The sequence below is a fragment of the Uloborus diversus genome, chromosome 5 (genome assembly GCF_026930045.1).
Source record: "Uloborus diversus isolate 005 chromosome 5, Udiv.v.3.1, whole genome shotgun sequence".
Taxonomy (NCBI): domain Eukaryota; kingdom Metazoa; phylum Arthropoda; class Arachnida; order Araneae; family Uloboridae; genus Uloborus; species Uloborus diversus.
In genome coordinates, this window is record NC_072735.1 from 100,086,258 (window position 1) to 100,103,689 (window position 17,432).

General features: G+C 35.5%; 1 protein-coding gene across 1 annotated transcript in view; it reads right to left on the minus strand.

Annotated features, from left to right (window-relative positions):
- Positions 1 to 200: 200 nt before the first annotated feature.
- LOC129223042 (uncharacterized) overlaps positions 201 to 17,432 on the minus strand; it is a 32,369-nt gene continuing 15,137 nt past the window's right edge. The window contains exons 2-4 of the mRNA XM_054857606.1: positions 8,262 to 8,521; positions 5,048 to 5,361; positions 201 to 1,192 (exon numbers count right to left, since the gene is read on the minus strand). Of these exons, the coding sequence (XP_054713581.1) occupies positions 1,017 to 1,192; positions 5,048 to 5,361; positions 8,262 to 8,521 (750 nt within the window). The 3' untranslated portion in view covers positions 201 to 1,016. The remainder of the gene's footprint in view (positions 1,193 to 5,047; positions 5,362 to 8,261; positions 8,522 to 17,432) is intronic.

A 17,432-nucleotide genomic window follows, 5' to 3' on the forward strand; every position in this document is an offset into this window, starting at 1 on the left:
TTCTTGGGTACTTGAATACTTGGTAGTGATAGAACGTTAGTTATTGTAGATGTTTCGCGAGTTGTGGTCAATTTGGAGGCATTTTTTCTTACATCCAATGATATTGATCTATAACAGGCGATAAGAACTGCAAACTTGAAATCATGCTACAGCATTGTGGAGTACATTTTATTTCGGTAAATAAAATAACAGATTACGTCAGCTCTATGCGTCAGTCGAGAAATTATTTCCAGAAGGTTGAAAAAATATTTTAACTCATCAGGTTCTTAATTTTTTAAATGAATTTTATCAACTGGGTCCAGAATAGTTATTTGTTTTATTTATTTATCTTTTTGGTCAGTTAAACGAGAATCTTATGAAGAATGAAAATTTTAGAAATCTCCTGTCACAAAGGGATGAAAGAATTTAAACAAGAACACTAGGTCTTGTAGAACATGGTAGCTCAGTTTTTATGGAAAAGGTTGTTGTTCAAGTAATGCGACACTACAAGTATAGCTGTCACTTATTTTAGAACACCATACACACCACATTGTTACCACTGGTTCGAAAGTATTTTTTCTGTTTTACTAAAGAAGGAAGCAAGTCGCAAATTTTTCAACACTTATTTAAAAGATGATACTTTAAAATTTTTACACAAGTCTGCAGTATCATCTGCGTAGTCATCATTCATTGCACAACTGATGTTGCCAAGTAAACTACTGGAATTCAGTTTAAAGCCTCAAATGAATTTTCCATGGATCACATGGAGGCGGGTAAATTTTTAGTGAAGTTCCGAAAGTTGATGAAAATTACTGCGACACTGCTTCCGAAGAAGTGAAACTTTAACAAATGTACATCATATCCCTCTCAAATTTTTCTTGGTTGCAGTTCATGAATCTGGTAAATTCCTGCCGGATATAGCTCAACAACTTGTCATAGTCTCATCACATCCACATGAGAAGCATCATGGTTGAATCTTTAACGGATACACATCTTTATCCTCAGTTCCACATGAAATAAAATTCTCTGATGGTTGTTCAAAAAATTCGCTCTTCCTGTCCATCTGTGTGACTGGACACGCTGCTAAGACTGGATGCAGGCGAGCTGGCGTCGGACATCACTTCTTGGCCAGATTCCTCATTTGTAGGTTCCGACTTCACCGAGCACATTGGTGGTGATTGAGAGCTTGATCGGCCATCAGCGTCTTCGCCATCTGAAAAAACAAATCATCGAATCAGTATGAAGAATGTTTTGCGTCAATGAATATCAACAGTAAAAACCAAAAAAAAAAAAGGGGGGGGAAATATTTCTTATTAAAAAACTTGTAATTAAACGAGAATCATTGTTAATGTAAGAAGGAATTTAATTCTTTTTTTTTCCTTTAAAAGAATTATAATGAGCCTTGAGCGCGATGGGGTCGTTTCCAAAATTGTAAAAGTATTTTTTTCTGAAAGAGCATGCTTAAAAACATAGGATCTGACCATTTTTTAATACATTTGTTTACCTTTAATATCTTTAAAAAATTACTTAAATCGGAGAGCTTTCATTGTTTACATTTCTTGCCGATGACATCACAAATGATGAAATTCCATTCTGTGTTGCCATTCACAGAGCAAAGTATTTAATTCATCTTTACTCACGTGTATTGGCAAATGATATGGTTGATAGCAAGCGCAGAGCGCAATTTTAATTCGCTGCTTGATTATCATAACGTGGAAACGTAGTAGAAAGATGCGGAAAAGTGCATCATTTGTGACATCATTAAGACCACGCCTTGTTTGAAAAATCGGACATTTAAAAAAATTAATTTAAAAAAAAAATTGTTGGGAAAATGAAAGTATTTTCTGAGTCCATGTTATTTTTTTTACTCATTCTATCCATTTCAATGACTAAAAGAAGTACTTTTGACTGAAAGAAACCACCCCATTGCTAATAATAACATAGCTGCCAGCTGCCATTAATAAGAGCTAAATGACACCAAGATAACTAAGAATATTTTAACGTGGGGGCATTGAACGAGGCGAAAGTTATCCAAACAGTATATGGAGCAACGAATTCATTCCCAAGTTCAGTGTGACTGGTGTAAAACACGGACCAAAGCTTACACAGATGAAATTTTACATATAGGTTTGGTATTAGTACTTTGCAAAACTTAATTCAACGACAGTGTAATAATTCGGTGTTCATTTCGAAAAAGGGGGGGGGGGGGGGGGAGTGATGTGAGTTTATGGATGAAAAGACGTGGCAAAAGCCAAATGCTAATTTGTTTGCCCTGTTTTTATGCATCTGTGTACAACTATGCAATCTATTTTAAGTTTGATTTGAATCATGTGCAGCTGTGTTAAACTGGTTTTGCATGATGATATGAAAACGTTTTGGCAACGAATTATTTGAAATTTAATTATTTTTAAAATGTTAACATTGATTTTAAGCTATTTCTATTTCTATTCAAGAGTCACAACTGACTACAACTGTATTTATGTCGAGGTCTGCATACTAGTGCCTTGCCTCCATTATTTTATATACCGATAGATGGCAGCACCATCACCGGATCGAACAGTTAATGAGAATTTAGAACTAGTTCAAGAGCTAATAGCTACCTGGTACTAGCACCCCCAGAGGTATCGTTTCACTTGGAGGACATTGAGACCACGAGCATATTTAACGTCGCCCAGTCCCCTTTAATGACGACGGTGGGTCTTCGACCAGCGGGGATCGAACCCGAGCCCCTCCGGCCCCGAGTCCAATGCCCTAACGATCAGGCTACCACGGCCTTCTGATTTTAAGCTAAGTATAAATTAATCAATTACGAAAGCTTCCATCAAAGCCTTTTTTAAAATAAAAAAAATCTGATTTAAATTTTAAAAATAATGTAATAAATAATTTAATGATTATTTCATTCCAAAACTGCTACTGTAGGTTTCTGGGAACTAAAATAGGAAATAAAGTTTTGATTCGAATCTAAATATTTTGTAAAAACTGCATCAATTGTAGTTTTATGTCTCGTAGTGCGAAGATTGCGATCATTGAACAGCGTTAAATTAAATTCTCTATTTAAAAGTTCAATTAATGGTAGATTTTTATCATCTGCAAAGTTGACGTTGAAATCTCCACTAGCTCTTCCCAAATTTATTTTGAAGTAATACAGAAGCGTCTTTAGAATAAATAAATAAATTTTCATTTAAAAACTCTTGTATTGCGTTTATAGAATTAGCCAGTGAAATATAAACTGCAACCATTTCAATTGCATTGCAGAGTGGCAACGACAAACACATGTATCGCCGATATCAGAAACATTGTTGTTTTTCCCATCTCAAAAAATGCTCAAAGCGTCTAAAGAAGTTTTCACTGCAAAAATATTATATGCACTGACCCGGGTGAGGATCGAACTCACGCTCCTTGAGATTACTAACTCAGGAATCGGATTATATGACTGAAGCGCTTCTGACAGCACTACTGAAGTTGACAGTTCCCACCGAAAGCGACGTAGTAAAGGAACTAAGAGAAGCTGCGCATGCGCTGTAGTCCAAATGTTGGTGAGGTGACGGTGTCGCAAGTGTAATGATTTTACCCTACCTCAAAAATGCTCAACGCACCTAAAGAACTTTTCCCTTTGAAAACATTGTTATGAAAAGAACTGAAAAGTTTACCCTGTCTTTGGTTCAGGAAAGAACTTAATAAATATTTCATAATGAGTTGCTAATGTTATTGACCATTTTGAATTTCTGTGAAATGACTTTAGGAGGCAAACGCAATCCTAAAGTTCGCCACTGCGTAAGTACGCCACAGGGCACCACTGAACTCATAGAATGGTCAACAAAGGAATAACGTTCCTATAGGGAAACAGAATATTGAAATTTGATGACCTCAGACTCACGGTGAGCAGTAGAGTTAATCTGTTTTTACTTTCTTCTATATCTAATATATAGAAAAACGTATTGGATTCGTGCAAATTTCCGAATTTCGTACTTTGACGGATTCGAACGTTTTGAGGTGTGTGGAGTCCATTTCGACCATTTTTGGAAAATGTCTGTCTGTGTGTGTGTGTGTGTGCTTGTGTCACGTATGTGTGTGACCAGTTTTTTGTGGCCACTCTACAGCAAAAACTACCTCATGAAATCGAACGAAATTTGGTACACATATGTGCCCCTATGTGAACTTGTGCCCATTGGTTTTTGTTGCGAATTCCTCGAAGGGGAGTGTAGCAATGGGACGTTTCTTGAGTTATGCGTGCCTGCTATTCCCCAGGAAATAACTGGCGGAGTCAAACAAAATTTGGTCCATATGTTGCCCGTAACAGATACAGGTGCTGATTAATTTTGGTGTCAATAGCTCAAACGGAGGTTGAGCTATAGAACGTTTTTTGTCGTCAATTGTGACTGTTGTATCTCAAGGAAATAATGAACGGAATCAAACAAAAATTTATGAATCAGTAGCCCTTAGAGGGTATAAGAGCTGATTCTATTTTGGCGTCAATAGCTGAAAAGGGGGCGAACGTTCTTTGTTTTCCATTCTGAGTGCCATACCTCAAGAAGTAATGCCATGTCCTGGATGAAATTTGGAATAAATGTCAATCCATATGTAAACAGGCGTTGGTTTAATTTTGGCGCTAATCGCTCCATGGGGGGGGGGGGGGGGGGCGCTGATTTTTTTGTGTGAATAAAATTTTTTTAATAATTGTAACAATAAGAAACACAAATCGTTATTAACTGTCGTCTGCGTAATTCGCGTGATTTTAATTGTTGGAAAATGACAAGAAAATCGCGATGATTTAAATTTTTTAACTGTTGCTATCTTATGTTTGTTAACAAATAAATGTTTTTAATTATTTTAAGCAAGCCTTTTAAAATAATTTTCAATTTCCATTCTTTGCTTTGCTTTTCAGATAAATCGGGAATTGGGATGGTCGTCAAGTTTTGGCTTGTGTAATTTTGTTTTTGTTGGGAATATTGCTTCCTCGTCAAGCATGGGGAGGGATCAGAATTATAAGAAAGATATAGAAGAAAGTTTCGTGATGGCCACAACATACTAGTTTAAAAAACGTTTTATTATTTTTATTTAAACTTACTTTCGCCGTCCATCTGTCCGTGCTTCTTCTGGTACTCGAGGATTGAGCTGAGCAGCTTGATGTACTTGATGGCCAGCCTCAGGATCTCGTTCTTGCTGAGTTTTTTGTCAGGCGGGTGGGTTGGCACGAGGCGGCGCAGGTCGGCGAACGCCCCGTTCACGTTCTGCTGGCGCCACCGCTCTCGGCTGTTGGTGAACATCCGGCGCACTAACTTGCGGGGCGCAACACCGCGGGGAGGGGAGAACTCGCCGCCCCGGCTCGAGGAAGAGGCGCAGTCGGGGCCCTGGCGATGACGGCGGCGACTCGGCCGACTCCTAACGGGAGAGGAAAGGGTCGATCAAAGAAAGACAACACGAAAAATGATCAAGCAATTTTTGTGCTAAAATGTGAGTAAAATGAATTAAGGCGTAGGGGGACCGAAGTAGGGTAAACCGATCAGTGAATGAATATTTAAGCACATTTTTTTTTTTTAAATTCATAGCATCGTCAAAGATAGTAGAATTTGTGAAAAAACATTTTTGATGATATGAGGGAGTGAGAAGCAAAAGGATGTAAGTGGCAAAATTAAAAATTTGGAGATAACCAATACACATGGTAGGTGAACCTCTCCTCTGGTCTTGGTTCAAGAGATGGTACTAGTAGCCCCAGTAGTTGCCGCTATATAGCATGATTTAGAAAAAAATTTCAATGTAAGCCTACCTAGGATGTTATCTTTAAACGCCTTTTTCTCAAAACTTGAAAATGTCTACTTACATCGCTTTGCTTCGCACTGCCTCATATGTATAAATAATTATTTTTAAAAATTTTGTAGATTTTTTTTAAACTGATTAAAATGAAAAAATGTGCTTCAACCCAGTGAATGAACCCCTCAACCAGGGCACAACCTCCTCACATTTTCTAGTAATTTTCTTTCTGCAAATGTATAGAAGGAAGGTACTACAGCCAAATCCTCTAAGAAAAATGTTTTAAAACCTTATTTTTTCAGAAAACGTACGAATTGTTCACTCATTGGTCGGGCTACTTGATCAACGGAAGTAAAACCCAAATTGTCAAAATCCTCATATATATAATAGCCAATTCACTGATCGAGTAACTCTCTGTACGTCACCAACAATGAAACTCGTGGCATGGCATGATAATTTGATAATATTTTTTGGTAATGCTTGACACGCAGGAAAATGCTTTATTTTGAGAAGGTTGAACTGGATCCGGTACCTTAACTGTTTTACTAATAAGACTAATCTCAGCAAAAACAACCCTGTTGTAAAACTTTCCCCGCCAAAAAAACCTTTAACTCATCCCCACAAAAGAAAAAGCCTTCATCCTAAACCAAAAAATCTCAGCCTTAAAAAGTCATAATATCTAGTCTGCTCGCCAAGCATCTGCCAAACTATCATTCTCCTTGTTCTCCTCTTTAATCACACCTACTTCCGTTGATCCTCCCCCCACCTTCAACTCCTCAGAAATATGGATAGATCCTTTAAATTGGTTATCTTGTTTAGCAGGAAGCTTTTCTACTTGAGGTGGTTGTTTGGTGAGCAAAAAGCTTCCCGCCAAACTAAACAACTCAAATACATTATTTTAGAGTTAAAAATATTGAAACTTAATTCAACAAAATAAGTTACTATGTTTTATATTATTTATTTTTTTGGTAAGTGTTCTCCACAATAGAACAACTGTCGCTCTTAATTTCTTACCTTTAAACGCTTTAAGATTACCATGCATCATTGGATTTCCACACACACACACACAACTCTGGCTAACTTATACTCATGTCTTTGAAAATGCAGCAATAAGGCACCGTAGTTGCGAAAACATGTAACACTGAGACTCAGGTTTTGTTCGTTTGCACTCTCTCTGCTTCAATTAAAGAGGAAATAACGTAAATAATTTGAACGGTTTGTTTAATTATTAAAAAGGTTTGTTTTAAATATTGGTTTAAAACAAACCTTTTTTTTTAACATTGGTCACATGCTTTCTGCTCTAAATCAAAAACATTGGTTAAAACATTGTCTTTAACATTGGTCATTTGCTTTCTGCTCTAAATCAAAAACATTGGTTAAAACATTGTTTTTAACATTGGTTGCATGATTTCTGCTCTAAATCAAAAGAAAGCAAAAATTGAAACAACGAATTCTAATACTAAAATACGAATTCCAATTTATCATTGACTTTTTATGGTTTACCTACCTTTCTGACCTGAATTTTATTTTGAAATTCAAAAATTGTTTTCTATTTCAGTCAGTAGTCATAAAATTGTCGCAACATTTTTGACACACCCTACACATAAATGCACGCTCACTTTGTCATTGAGTGATTCTAATTGAAGTCACACTATCAAAGGGTTAAAAAGCAATTGTGTTTTTCATGATGCTCATGGCGCACCCTGAAGAGAGGTCACTGACACCTCTCTACAAATTTCCTTATTTGGCAAATTGTGTTTAATGATTTGGAAAATTTGTAGATAGTATAGCAATGTCGCATTCAAAAAAGTAATAGTAATAAAATAATAATGCCTTGTGGCTCTTTTCAGTATAGAAGTACGTATGTGTACGTACATGCTTGTGTTTTATCGTTCGGTTAAATTTGCGATTTCATTGAGAACAAACCACTCGCAACAAGTTTGGTTCGAGATGCCCTGGTAACATTTTTTTTATTTTTTCAAATTTGCATGAGCTATATTTCAACATTAGTGGTACCCGCACGACTTTGCCCGTAGTTGAAAATTAAAAGGTCATTCGGTTCGCCTGTATATTTACAAATAATGGATGATGAATTTCTCGCCAATTGGCTATGTTCATTCGCTCTCCCATTCCACGTCATGATAATTTCGTAATTTACTCGTCCATCTTATGATAATTTTGCTCCGGAAAATGTTCTTAAAATTGAAATAGGAAAATAACAAAATCGAATTTTCGAAAAATCGCTTCGAGGTGCACACCCCCATGCTACAAACTAACTTTGTGCCAAATTTCATGAAAATCGGCCGAACGATCTAGGCGCTATGCGCGTCAGAGATACATACATCCTACAGACATCCTCCAGACAGAGAAACTTGGAGCTTTATTATTAGTAAAGAAGATAAAGGAAAAGCGTTCCGAGCATTGATTTTTAATAGCATTAATACTGCAGGCAATTGCACACACATACACACAAAAAAGCTTGCACAAAAATGAAAATAAGAGTTACACAAATGGAAGGGGAAAAAAAATACCTTGCGGATCCTCCGGGCAGAGCTTGGTGCAAAGTTCCGATGCCCCTGAAAGGCGCTTGCGCCTCCCAGGTGTGGTGGGCCTCCCGGGGCAGGAGCTGGACGTGTGCGGGCCAGGCGGCGTCCGCGCCGGGCGAGAGCTCCTCCGACGGAGAGAGGAACACTTCGTCGGGGTCGGGGGTTCCGCAGCTGAAGCAGTCCAAGTCCTCGGAGTCCGTCTGGGAGGGGGGAGCCGGGAGACTCTTCCATCGGACGGAGACGCCCTGCCGGGGAAGAAGAGAACGGGGATGAGACGAGCGATTGGGAACGGGGCAATTGTCCACGCGTCTGTTTGTTTATGCTTCCGTGTGGGGAAGGATGGAGAGTAATGTGAGACAGGCGTGGGCGGATTTGGGACTGAGACTCTCGATTGAATGCCATTCTTTTTATTTAGAACAATGGTGCCCAACCTATGGTCTGCGTCAGTGGCCGCAAGTCCATAGCAGGAATGTAGAGTAGATATATCCCTTCTCGAAACTCAAAAAAAAAAAAAAAAAATATGTTTTTTAGACCATAGAAAAACTAATTATATCCCCTTCGAAACTCAAAAAAATGTCTTTTTTAGACCATAGAAATGAAGCAAAACTAACTATATCCCCTCCCCCCACCGAAATAGTATTCATTTTTTAGTGTGGCACACTGCAGTCTTCGATAAAACATGTTAGGCACCACTTATTCAGTGTAATGTTGATTGTTATAATATTGTTTAATGTCACCATAAAATGACAAAGAGGCAATGACCCCCTCCCCCCCCCGAACTTACCCTTGCGTCTACTACAGGCAACCGGAATGTGAGAAACTATTTAAGATCTCTGTTTAAAAGTAAATTAAACTACATTCTAAGTGCAAAATTTACAGAGCAGGAATGTAAAGTAGATATATCCCCCTCCCCGAAACTCAAAACAATTCTTTTTTAGACTTTAGAAAAACTTTTTTTTTTCTAATGGGGGCTGCGTTCCTTAGAAAAACTAACTATGTCCCCCTCCGAAACTCAAAAAAAATGTCTTTTTTTAAACCATATAAATGGAGTAAAACTAATTATACCCTTCCCCCACCACCGAAATATAATTCATTTTTTAGTGTGGTACACTCTTACAGTACAGTCTTCGAGAAAAAATGTTAGGCACCACTTATTCAGTGTAATGATGATTATTATAATATTGTTTTATGTCAACATAAAATGACGAAGATGCAATTACCCCCACACCACCACCCGAACTTACCCTGAATCTACTACAGGCAACTGGAATGTGAAAAACTAGTTAAGATAAGTTATTAATAGTATATCATAAGTTTAAGTAAATTAAACTACATTCTAAATACAAAATTTTAAAAAGTATTTCAGCCGAGTTTTTTTTTTGGGGGGGGGGGGGGAAACATAGCTTTTGTTAGATTTTAATTTGGTTGAAATTTACTCTTATACGGAATGTGATTCATGAAATGTGCGATTACTGCCATTGAAAATTCTGGAAAAGGCTGAACCCGTTTAAGAGGAGTTATTTTAAGCTTAGCTAGTATTTCGTGGAACTATTTATTATCCAGTCTATAGACCAGTAAAAACGAGTCGATAACGCAAGTATCTTTAACTTACTGCTATAGAACTCGTGCAAAAGTGAAACTAATTTTGAAGTGCTTTTTCAGTATAATCATGAGACATGAAATATTTTCTTTAATGGATAAACTTGCAAAAAAAAAAAAAAAAACTAATTTTTACCAGAGCACCCTTTTTGAGCACTGAAGATGGACCCGATTCAAAAACTTGAAAATGTATTTTTCATTCCAAATACGCTAATTACCGTTTTATTTTATTATGTGTACGGATGTTTCAAAACTAATCATTTAAATGAATAATAAGGGTGCTCATTTTAAGCCAAATCTTTTTTATATATAAAAAAAAAACTACTACATTCCTGAATAAAAGAAAATTGCAAACAATAAACGAATAACATAATAAGAACACCTTTCGTGGCATTAATAAAGGATACTTCAAAGCTTTCCCACGCCAGTTGCTGTATGAATTGTTCATGAATAATTTGTTCTGTAGTAAAACTTTTCATGCGAGGCTTTTGGAATTCTGTTCCTCAACCGTTTTGTGTGACGGATGTGACATAGCTGTTGCCAAAAACAATGAAAAATAACTGTAATTAAAAACTTAGTTTTTTAAATAAATTTAACAAATTCATTTCAAGCATATCACCTAAGCATCATTTGTGGATCTGTTCATTTTAAACTTCTCAAATTTTGTATGTTATCGAAGATTTTTTTGATTCAAGTCATCTGCTTAAAAGTGTAATCCATATTGCTTAAGGTCAGGCTTAAAATTAGGTTTATTATCTTTTATTTACAAAAGTAACTTTATAATTACTATTATTTAACATTGCTTTTGACCACAATTTAAAAGCAGATTCCGAGTATTGTTTAGTTTTCTCGATGTTTATAATGTATTTTCTTCATCAAAGTATACAATTTTGCTGTGTATGTGTCTAAGTCAGGAGCAGAAAGAACAAGAGCGTGGTGTAAGAGAAAATCGGGGGGTGAAGCTTGAATGTAAGATTCTCAATGGTTCAGAATGTAAAAAAAAAGAAATGATAAAAGTTTCGCTTCTATCGTGTGTCTTTAGGGTATTTTTTTTTTTTTTAAACATTTGCATATAAATTTTAATGTCAGATATTATTCAAATGTCAAGTTTTCTTACTTTATTTATTTATTCATTTATTTATTTGAAAACTGTCGCTTTTGTGATTAAAAGTGCAGATTTTAAATAGTGTTTGAAGTTAAGAACTCAAGAAAATGTTTTATTTTCTACTTCTTATTACAAAAACTTCACATCCAAGTTGTAGTTTATCAGATTTATTATGCTCTATTGAAAAGAAATCCAGAATCAAACAATTATTAAGACCCCTGCTTTATTTGCTTTATGTATTTACTTACTTTTGTAACAACTACGTATGAGGATTTGTCATGGATGAAGACACTGTCAACGATACCATGTCAATAGATCGTGGTGTTTGTTTTCCTTTGCTTGGAGTGCTTCTGTGTGTGTGGGGGGGGGGGGCTAAATGGAAAGCCAAACAATCCTTCTCGTCTACTCGTGGTACTACTCTTGCTTATCAGTGAAGACGGAAGGCAAAAACATATCCCACTGCTTTTCCGATTTCGCCAGACACTTCCTCACATTGGCGACAGAAGACCTTCTTCACCCATTCTTACAGCGACAGTTAGAGGGAGTTATGAGAAATCTGAATAAAATCTTGTTTTTTCCATGCAGCAGAAGTCAGTCTAAGAGTGTAGAAATGTCTGAACAAACATGAGTTATCGCATAGCAATCAAAAATAAACTACCCCGGATACCAGATACGCGCATCAACTGATCACCGATAATTTAAATTTAGACGAAGGATAGAACATTTTGTTAGCAGATGTTAGCAGGGCCTGATTAGTGACTTGACCCTGGCCTAGGGCCCCCGATATTTAGGGGCTCCCAAATGGCTAAAATTACTTTAGTATATGGCTAAAATTGCTTCAGCCAAAGGCTAAAATTAGAAAGTTTTATACAGGTGGCCCCAAAAAAGTATTTGGCCTAGAGCTCCTCGATATCTTAATGGAGCCCTAGAGATTAGCGAGTGATAAAATCCCATAAATTGTAATCTATAAATTGTTCGTTAAATGGAGAGTTTTAAACACTTATTTTAACTATTTTTTGTAATAAACCCGCAATCCTAAAAATCTACCAAAGATATATCGTCCTACAAAATAAAGCAAATCAACGATATTTTACCTGTAACAATAAACCTCTGTACACATAGTGCTTTTGCAGGGTAAATTTGTTTTTGCACACGTACGTTTATTATGATCAAAATCTGTATTAAAAAAAAAGTAAAAAAAAAAAGGTTGATGCGTTGAAGAATCTTTTTGCTATTCAAAGGACTTTATTTTCAATCGGAGGATATGAAATCACTTCAACTTACAAAACTAAATCTGAGGTATTCAAGTAGAACAGTATAGTAAAGTAAGACAAACAAAGTTAGAAAAATCACAAATTTGCCAATTACAGCAGACACGTGTTTCGGCGTTACAGGGAACGCCTTTTTCAATGCAAAAAATAATGAGCTTATGGATGAAAAGACATATCTTTCAGCACAAAGGTATTTATTTATCTTAGAACAGTATAGTTAAATTAATTTTTTTCAAGTTAGAAAGCTATGAAAAATAGAATTTTTCAAGAAGATATTAAATTTTTTTCTCCATAATTTGTTAAAATATCGGGAAACTAAATGGGGGGAGGGATGGCGATTAAAAAATCATCAATCTATCGCCACTTCAAAAAATAAATTAATGACCTTAAAAGTGTACAAAACGAAAATGGGGGTTCAGCTTTTTCCATCAATATCAAGATGAGTCTTTACGAACTAATTGATTTAGAATTACTTGCATCAATTAATGTTAATGTTTATGAACTTCAACAACTTAAAAAATATAAATATCATTTAGCACTTTGAACGAAAAAAGAAAGAAAAAGTTAGACGTTAGGTTTCAAGAAATTGGCGACTAATGAAATTGTTGATACTGGTCACTACAGACTAAAGAATTTCTCCAATTTTGCCTTTTACTGAGTATTTGAATTATTTTTTTTATTTTGCTACACTAAATAATTTCCGCAGAAAGGCGACAAAGGCAGCGAAAATGTCTACACTGTAAAAAATCTCGGAAAACTCTCTGAATATACAAAAAAGTTTTCCGTAATACACAGATTCGTACGCCCTCCGCAGTTTTCTGCTATAATCAGAAACGTTTCCCGTTTAGCAAGAAAGTAAGAGTCGACGCATGCGCAGATTACACGGCAATTTTATAGTCCAGCAGCAAATCTAAACTGAAACTTTCGAAAGCACGCAATGAAAACAAGTGCTGACTCATGTATGCGAAGTAACACTCATCAAAGGGATTAGTAGAAGTTTTGTTCCTCGCATGAATTCACTGAAGATAATTTTAAAGTCTTATATTTTCTTGCTTATGTATCGTCATGAGATTGAATTTGAAGCTATGTCACTTATTTTTAAGTACGAAGTGCAAATTCTCGACGCATGCTCGCGGAAGGAATACAAACTGAAATTAAAAACCAAATAACTGCCTAGAGGACGCCATGTAAATTCATTGCGTCGCATAACTTGTGTAGGTAATTTACTTTTTCCTTGGATACTTTTCTTCTTTCTACCAAATGGGTAATTTTTGTTGGCAGAATTTTATTCTGTCATAAAAATCACCTTTTTGGTGACCAAAGCCTGCAAAAGACCACCACCGACGAATAGGTAAGTCGCTTTGCAACTCTATTACTTTAAAGAGATTTAGTTCATATAAAAAAATTTAAATAAGTGTTATTGTGTACTTTGTTTTTATGTTGTTACTATCTCAGTTAATATTTGGCTGAACATTTATGTATCAAGCATTATGAATTAAATGTTATAATATGCAAATTGTCAGGTTTGATAGTTCGTCTTTAAGGTTGCATGTTTTCATTCTCTTGTAAACAGTGTAGCTAGATTGTATGAAGTAAAAAAAAAAAAAACTATCTCTTGTAATTAGGAACATAGTGCTTCAGTATTATCTAAATGACGATATCTCTTTAAATATTTGCATTAGCGAAACGCTTTAAATTAGTTAAATGTGTATTAATTTATTTAACAAATAAATACATGTATGTATTTAAAAGTGTCTTCATTTTTTTTCGTTTTACGAGCCTCAATTTTACCAAAAGCAAAAAAAAAAAAAAAAGACTTAATAAAATAATTTTGTATTTTTACACCATATTAAAGTATTTGACTTATAATTCATATGATACTTTGATTTATAATGTATATGATACTTTGATTTATAATGTATGTGATACTTTGATTTATAATGTATATGATGTTGCTTTTTCGAGGGGGGGGGGGTGCTTCATAGCATTTTATGGGTGCACCATCACTCTTATGGTGGTGGGGGGGGGGTATTCTCGTATATATGAAATGGAATAATCATGTAATAGAGTTCAATGTTTTAATAAATAAAATATATAATGCATTTTGCGCACACTGTAAAAATAAAATCAGTAACCTATTTTGAATAAGTATTTATATTTGTGATGAGCTGGAAAGGGCAAGAACAGAAGAATCAACCCGAATGGTTCCAGCAGGGGGACTTGGTGTCATATTTAAATTCATCAATTTCTCTGTTGGTACTTTTCGGTACACTTTGTTCGTCAGAGAAATTGATTTGAGGTGAACGAATTCCGGAACGCGAAGGGTAGGTAAGTCCTGTCAAATTTTATCCGAAGATAAAAGCTATCAAGTTTGATACAAGATATGTTTTTAAGTTCTGCATTAAAAATACAATATGTTGATAGTTTTGTCTTGAAAATATTGAGAGAAAAACTGAAGTTTAAGATTGTTTAACAAACAATCCCCACTTTTCAGAAGGTACCCCCACTCCAATTCCCCGACGATTTTGTGATTAGGAGTGAAACTAGTAGATTATTTCATAATTTTTCAAAAATTTATAACTGTGCATATGTTATGCTGTTAACCATGCTATTTGTCATTAGAAATTCCAAAAAAAAAAATCCACGAATGATTCTAAAATTGCTTGTATTATTGCTCTTAGATATGAAAGAATTGAAACTGATATGGTATGCAATACTATAATAAAGAATTATATTTTAGAAAAAATCACGGAAAAAGGATTCCGAAATTCTCGGAAACGTTTTTGAAAATTGTTTGAAGAATTCCGAAATACTCGGAAACGTTTTCGAAACTTTCATGAACCACAGCTGCACAGAATACTCAGAAACATTTCTGGAAATTACGGAAAGAGGATTCCGAAATACTCAGAAACGTTTCTGAAAATTACGGAAAGAGGATTCCAAAATACTCAGACACGTTTCTGGACATTACAGAAAGAGGATTCCGAAATACTCAGACACGTTTTCGAAAATTTCATGAACCGCAGCTGCACGATATACTCAGAAACGTTTCCGAATTTTTTTTACAGTGTAGTTAGGTAAGCATACATTCGTTTGAGTAACAAGTTGCAGTCTTTTGCTTTCTCATAATCCAGATGTTTTTATCTCCAACAATCCAAAAACAGTAATTCCCAACTTTTATTGGAAAACACAAGAAAGATTTACAATATAAGAGAGGGGGAAAATAGCCAGGACACTGATGGGTGCCTAACTCACAAACTCCGGCATACGAAAATAGCATCCACCTTTGAACTACGGACGTCCCGTCCCCAAGTATTTCCTTCAATAACTTTCGATCAAGGGTTTCGAGAAAAATGCTTCTTTTCCCTAGAAACTTTTCCTGTAGGGATTTTCTTACAAGCATTTCAACATATTGCTAATTATTTTGTATACAAATCAAGTTTTAACTTAAACTAAGTAGTTTTAAAGTAATTAATGATACGTAACAACAATTAAATAAAATTTGCAAAGGAATACCAATGTTAACGCAAATTTTATAACGTTGTAAAAGGGATTTTTAAGGATTTTATCATTAACTTCAGTTGCTGTATTTCCTACCTGCTGCGTAAATGCAAACATGGCTGCTAGTCAGAAAGAAAACAAAGTTAGCTATAATTTTTTTATCCGTAATTATTTATTAGCGTATTATTTATAAGGTAGTTCTGACTTTGCTTTTGAAAATCTAATTGTCCTGTAAACCATCTGATTATTCGTTTAGCTTCTCTGCCAGTAATCGTATTTTTTTTTTTTTTTTCCGTTTCAATGCGATTCCTGGTAAGCATTCCACTGTGTAAAAAATCCTTATCTGCAGGTGAAAAGAAAAATGTTATGGTATATATTATTGCGTTTTGCCTTAAGAAAAAAAAAGCGACAACTAAATTGCAGCTATAATATAAAAGATCTAACTTTCGACGCAGAAATATCAAAGAGTTTCAACTATAGCACTGAAAACTTCGCTGGAATTCCTCCCCACTGATTTACAAAGATGATTTGTTAACTATAATTTGTTATTCTCAATAGCACCGTTGATTTGCTTTCTAATATCTGTTAAACCGTTGTGATGAAGACTTTTTTACACTACATAATGATGGTATAGCTTGACCACGAAAAGAAGGCGGATGACCTTGAAGCGGAACTTCATTTGTATCATTTGTAATAAGTAGAATCTGCCAGGAAACACCAAATAGTAAGAGGCATGATCTCGCTAATCCTATCGGTTACAAAATAATAACAAACAGCCTATTGCAAATGATACAAATGATGATTTTGCTTCAAGGTCATCCGCCTTCTTTTCGTGGTCAAGCTATACTTATTTTTGTCGTCTGAAACACTTTGTTTTTACGTAAGTAAGACCATGTTTCCTTTTTTAACCTACTTTCCCAGTAAAAGTCAGAGAAAGAAGAGAAAAGCATGAAAGAAGGCTTAAATGCATCTTAAAAATATCGCGAAAAAAAAATCGAAAATGAATGAATGGATGGATGAATGGATGGATGGATGGATTAAAAATTGGAAAGTAGGGTATTGAGATGGGGGAAAAAATGTCTGTCGATCGGTTTGTCTGTCCCCCTCCCCCAACAAATTTTGAGTGAATAGTCCGATTCGAACATTTTTTTTTTCGAAAGATCTCGGCGCGGACATCTCATTCCCATATTTCACTTTTTGATTTCAACAATTTTCCTTTTAATTTTCAACAGTTCAAAAAAACTTAACATTAGCACATGCGGGGCAATTCTTAAATTAGAGGTGAATTTGCTTCAAACCCACTTTGTAGGGAAAAGTTGGAAAAGGTTGGTAGGAAAAGTTTTGAAGAAGAGCATAACATAGAAAGTATCTTTTTGATTTGAACGATTTTCCGTTCCATTTTGGACAGTTCAAATCCTTCAACATTATTAGTGTCTATGGCGAAACTAAAATCCATGCAGATCCCGAACTTAAAGACGGATTTACTTCAAACGAATTTTGTTGGAAATGGCTCTTGATGACGAACTCCTTGACTCCGATTCCTAGAATTCGCAATCGGCTTTGAATCCGACTCCTGTATCTGAAAATTAGTCGGATTCCCACTCCACGACTCCCACCCCGACTACGTAGATATGGGAGGATTTATGGGGGGGGCATAAATCCCCCCTAATCTTGGGAGGA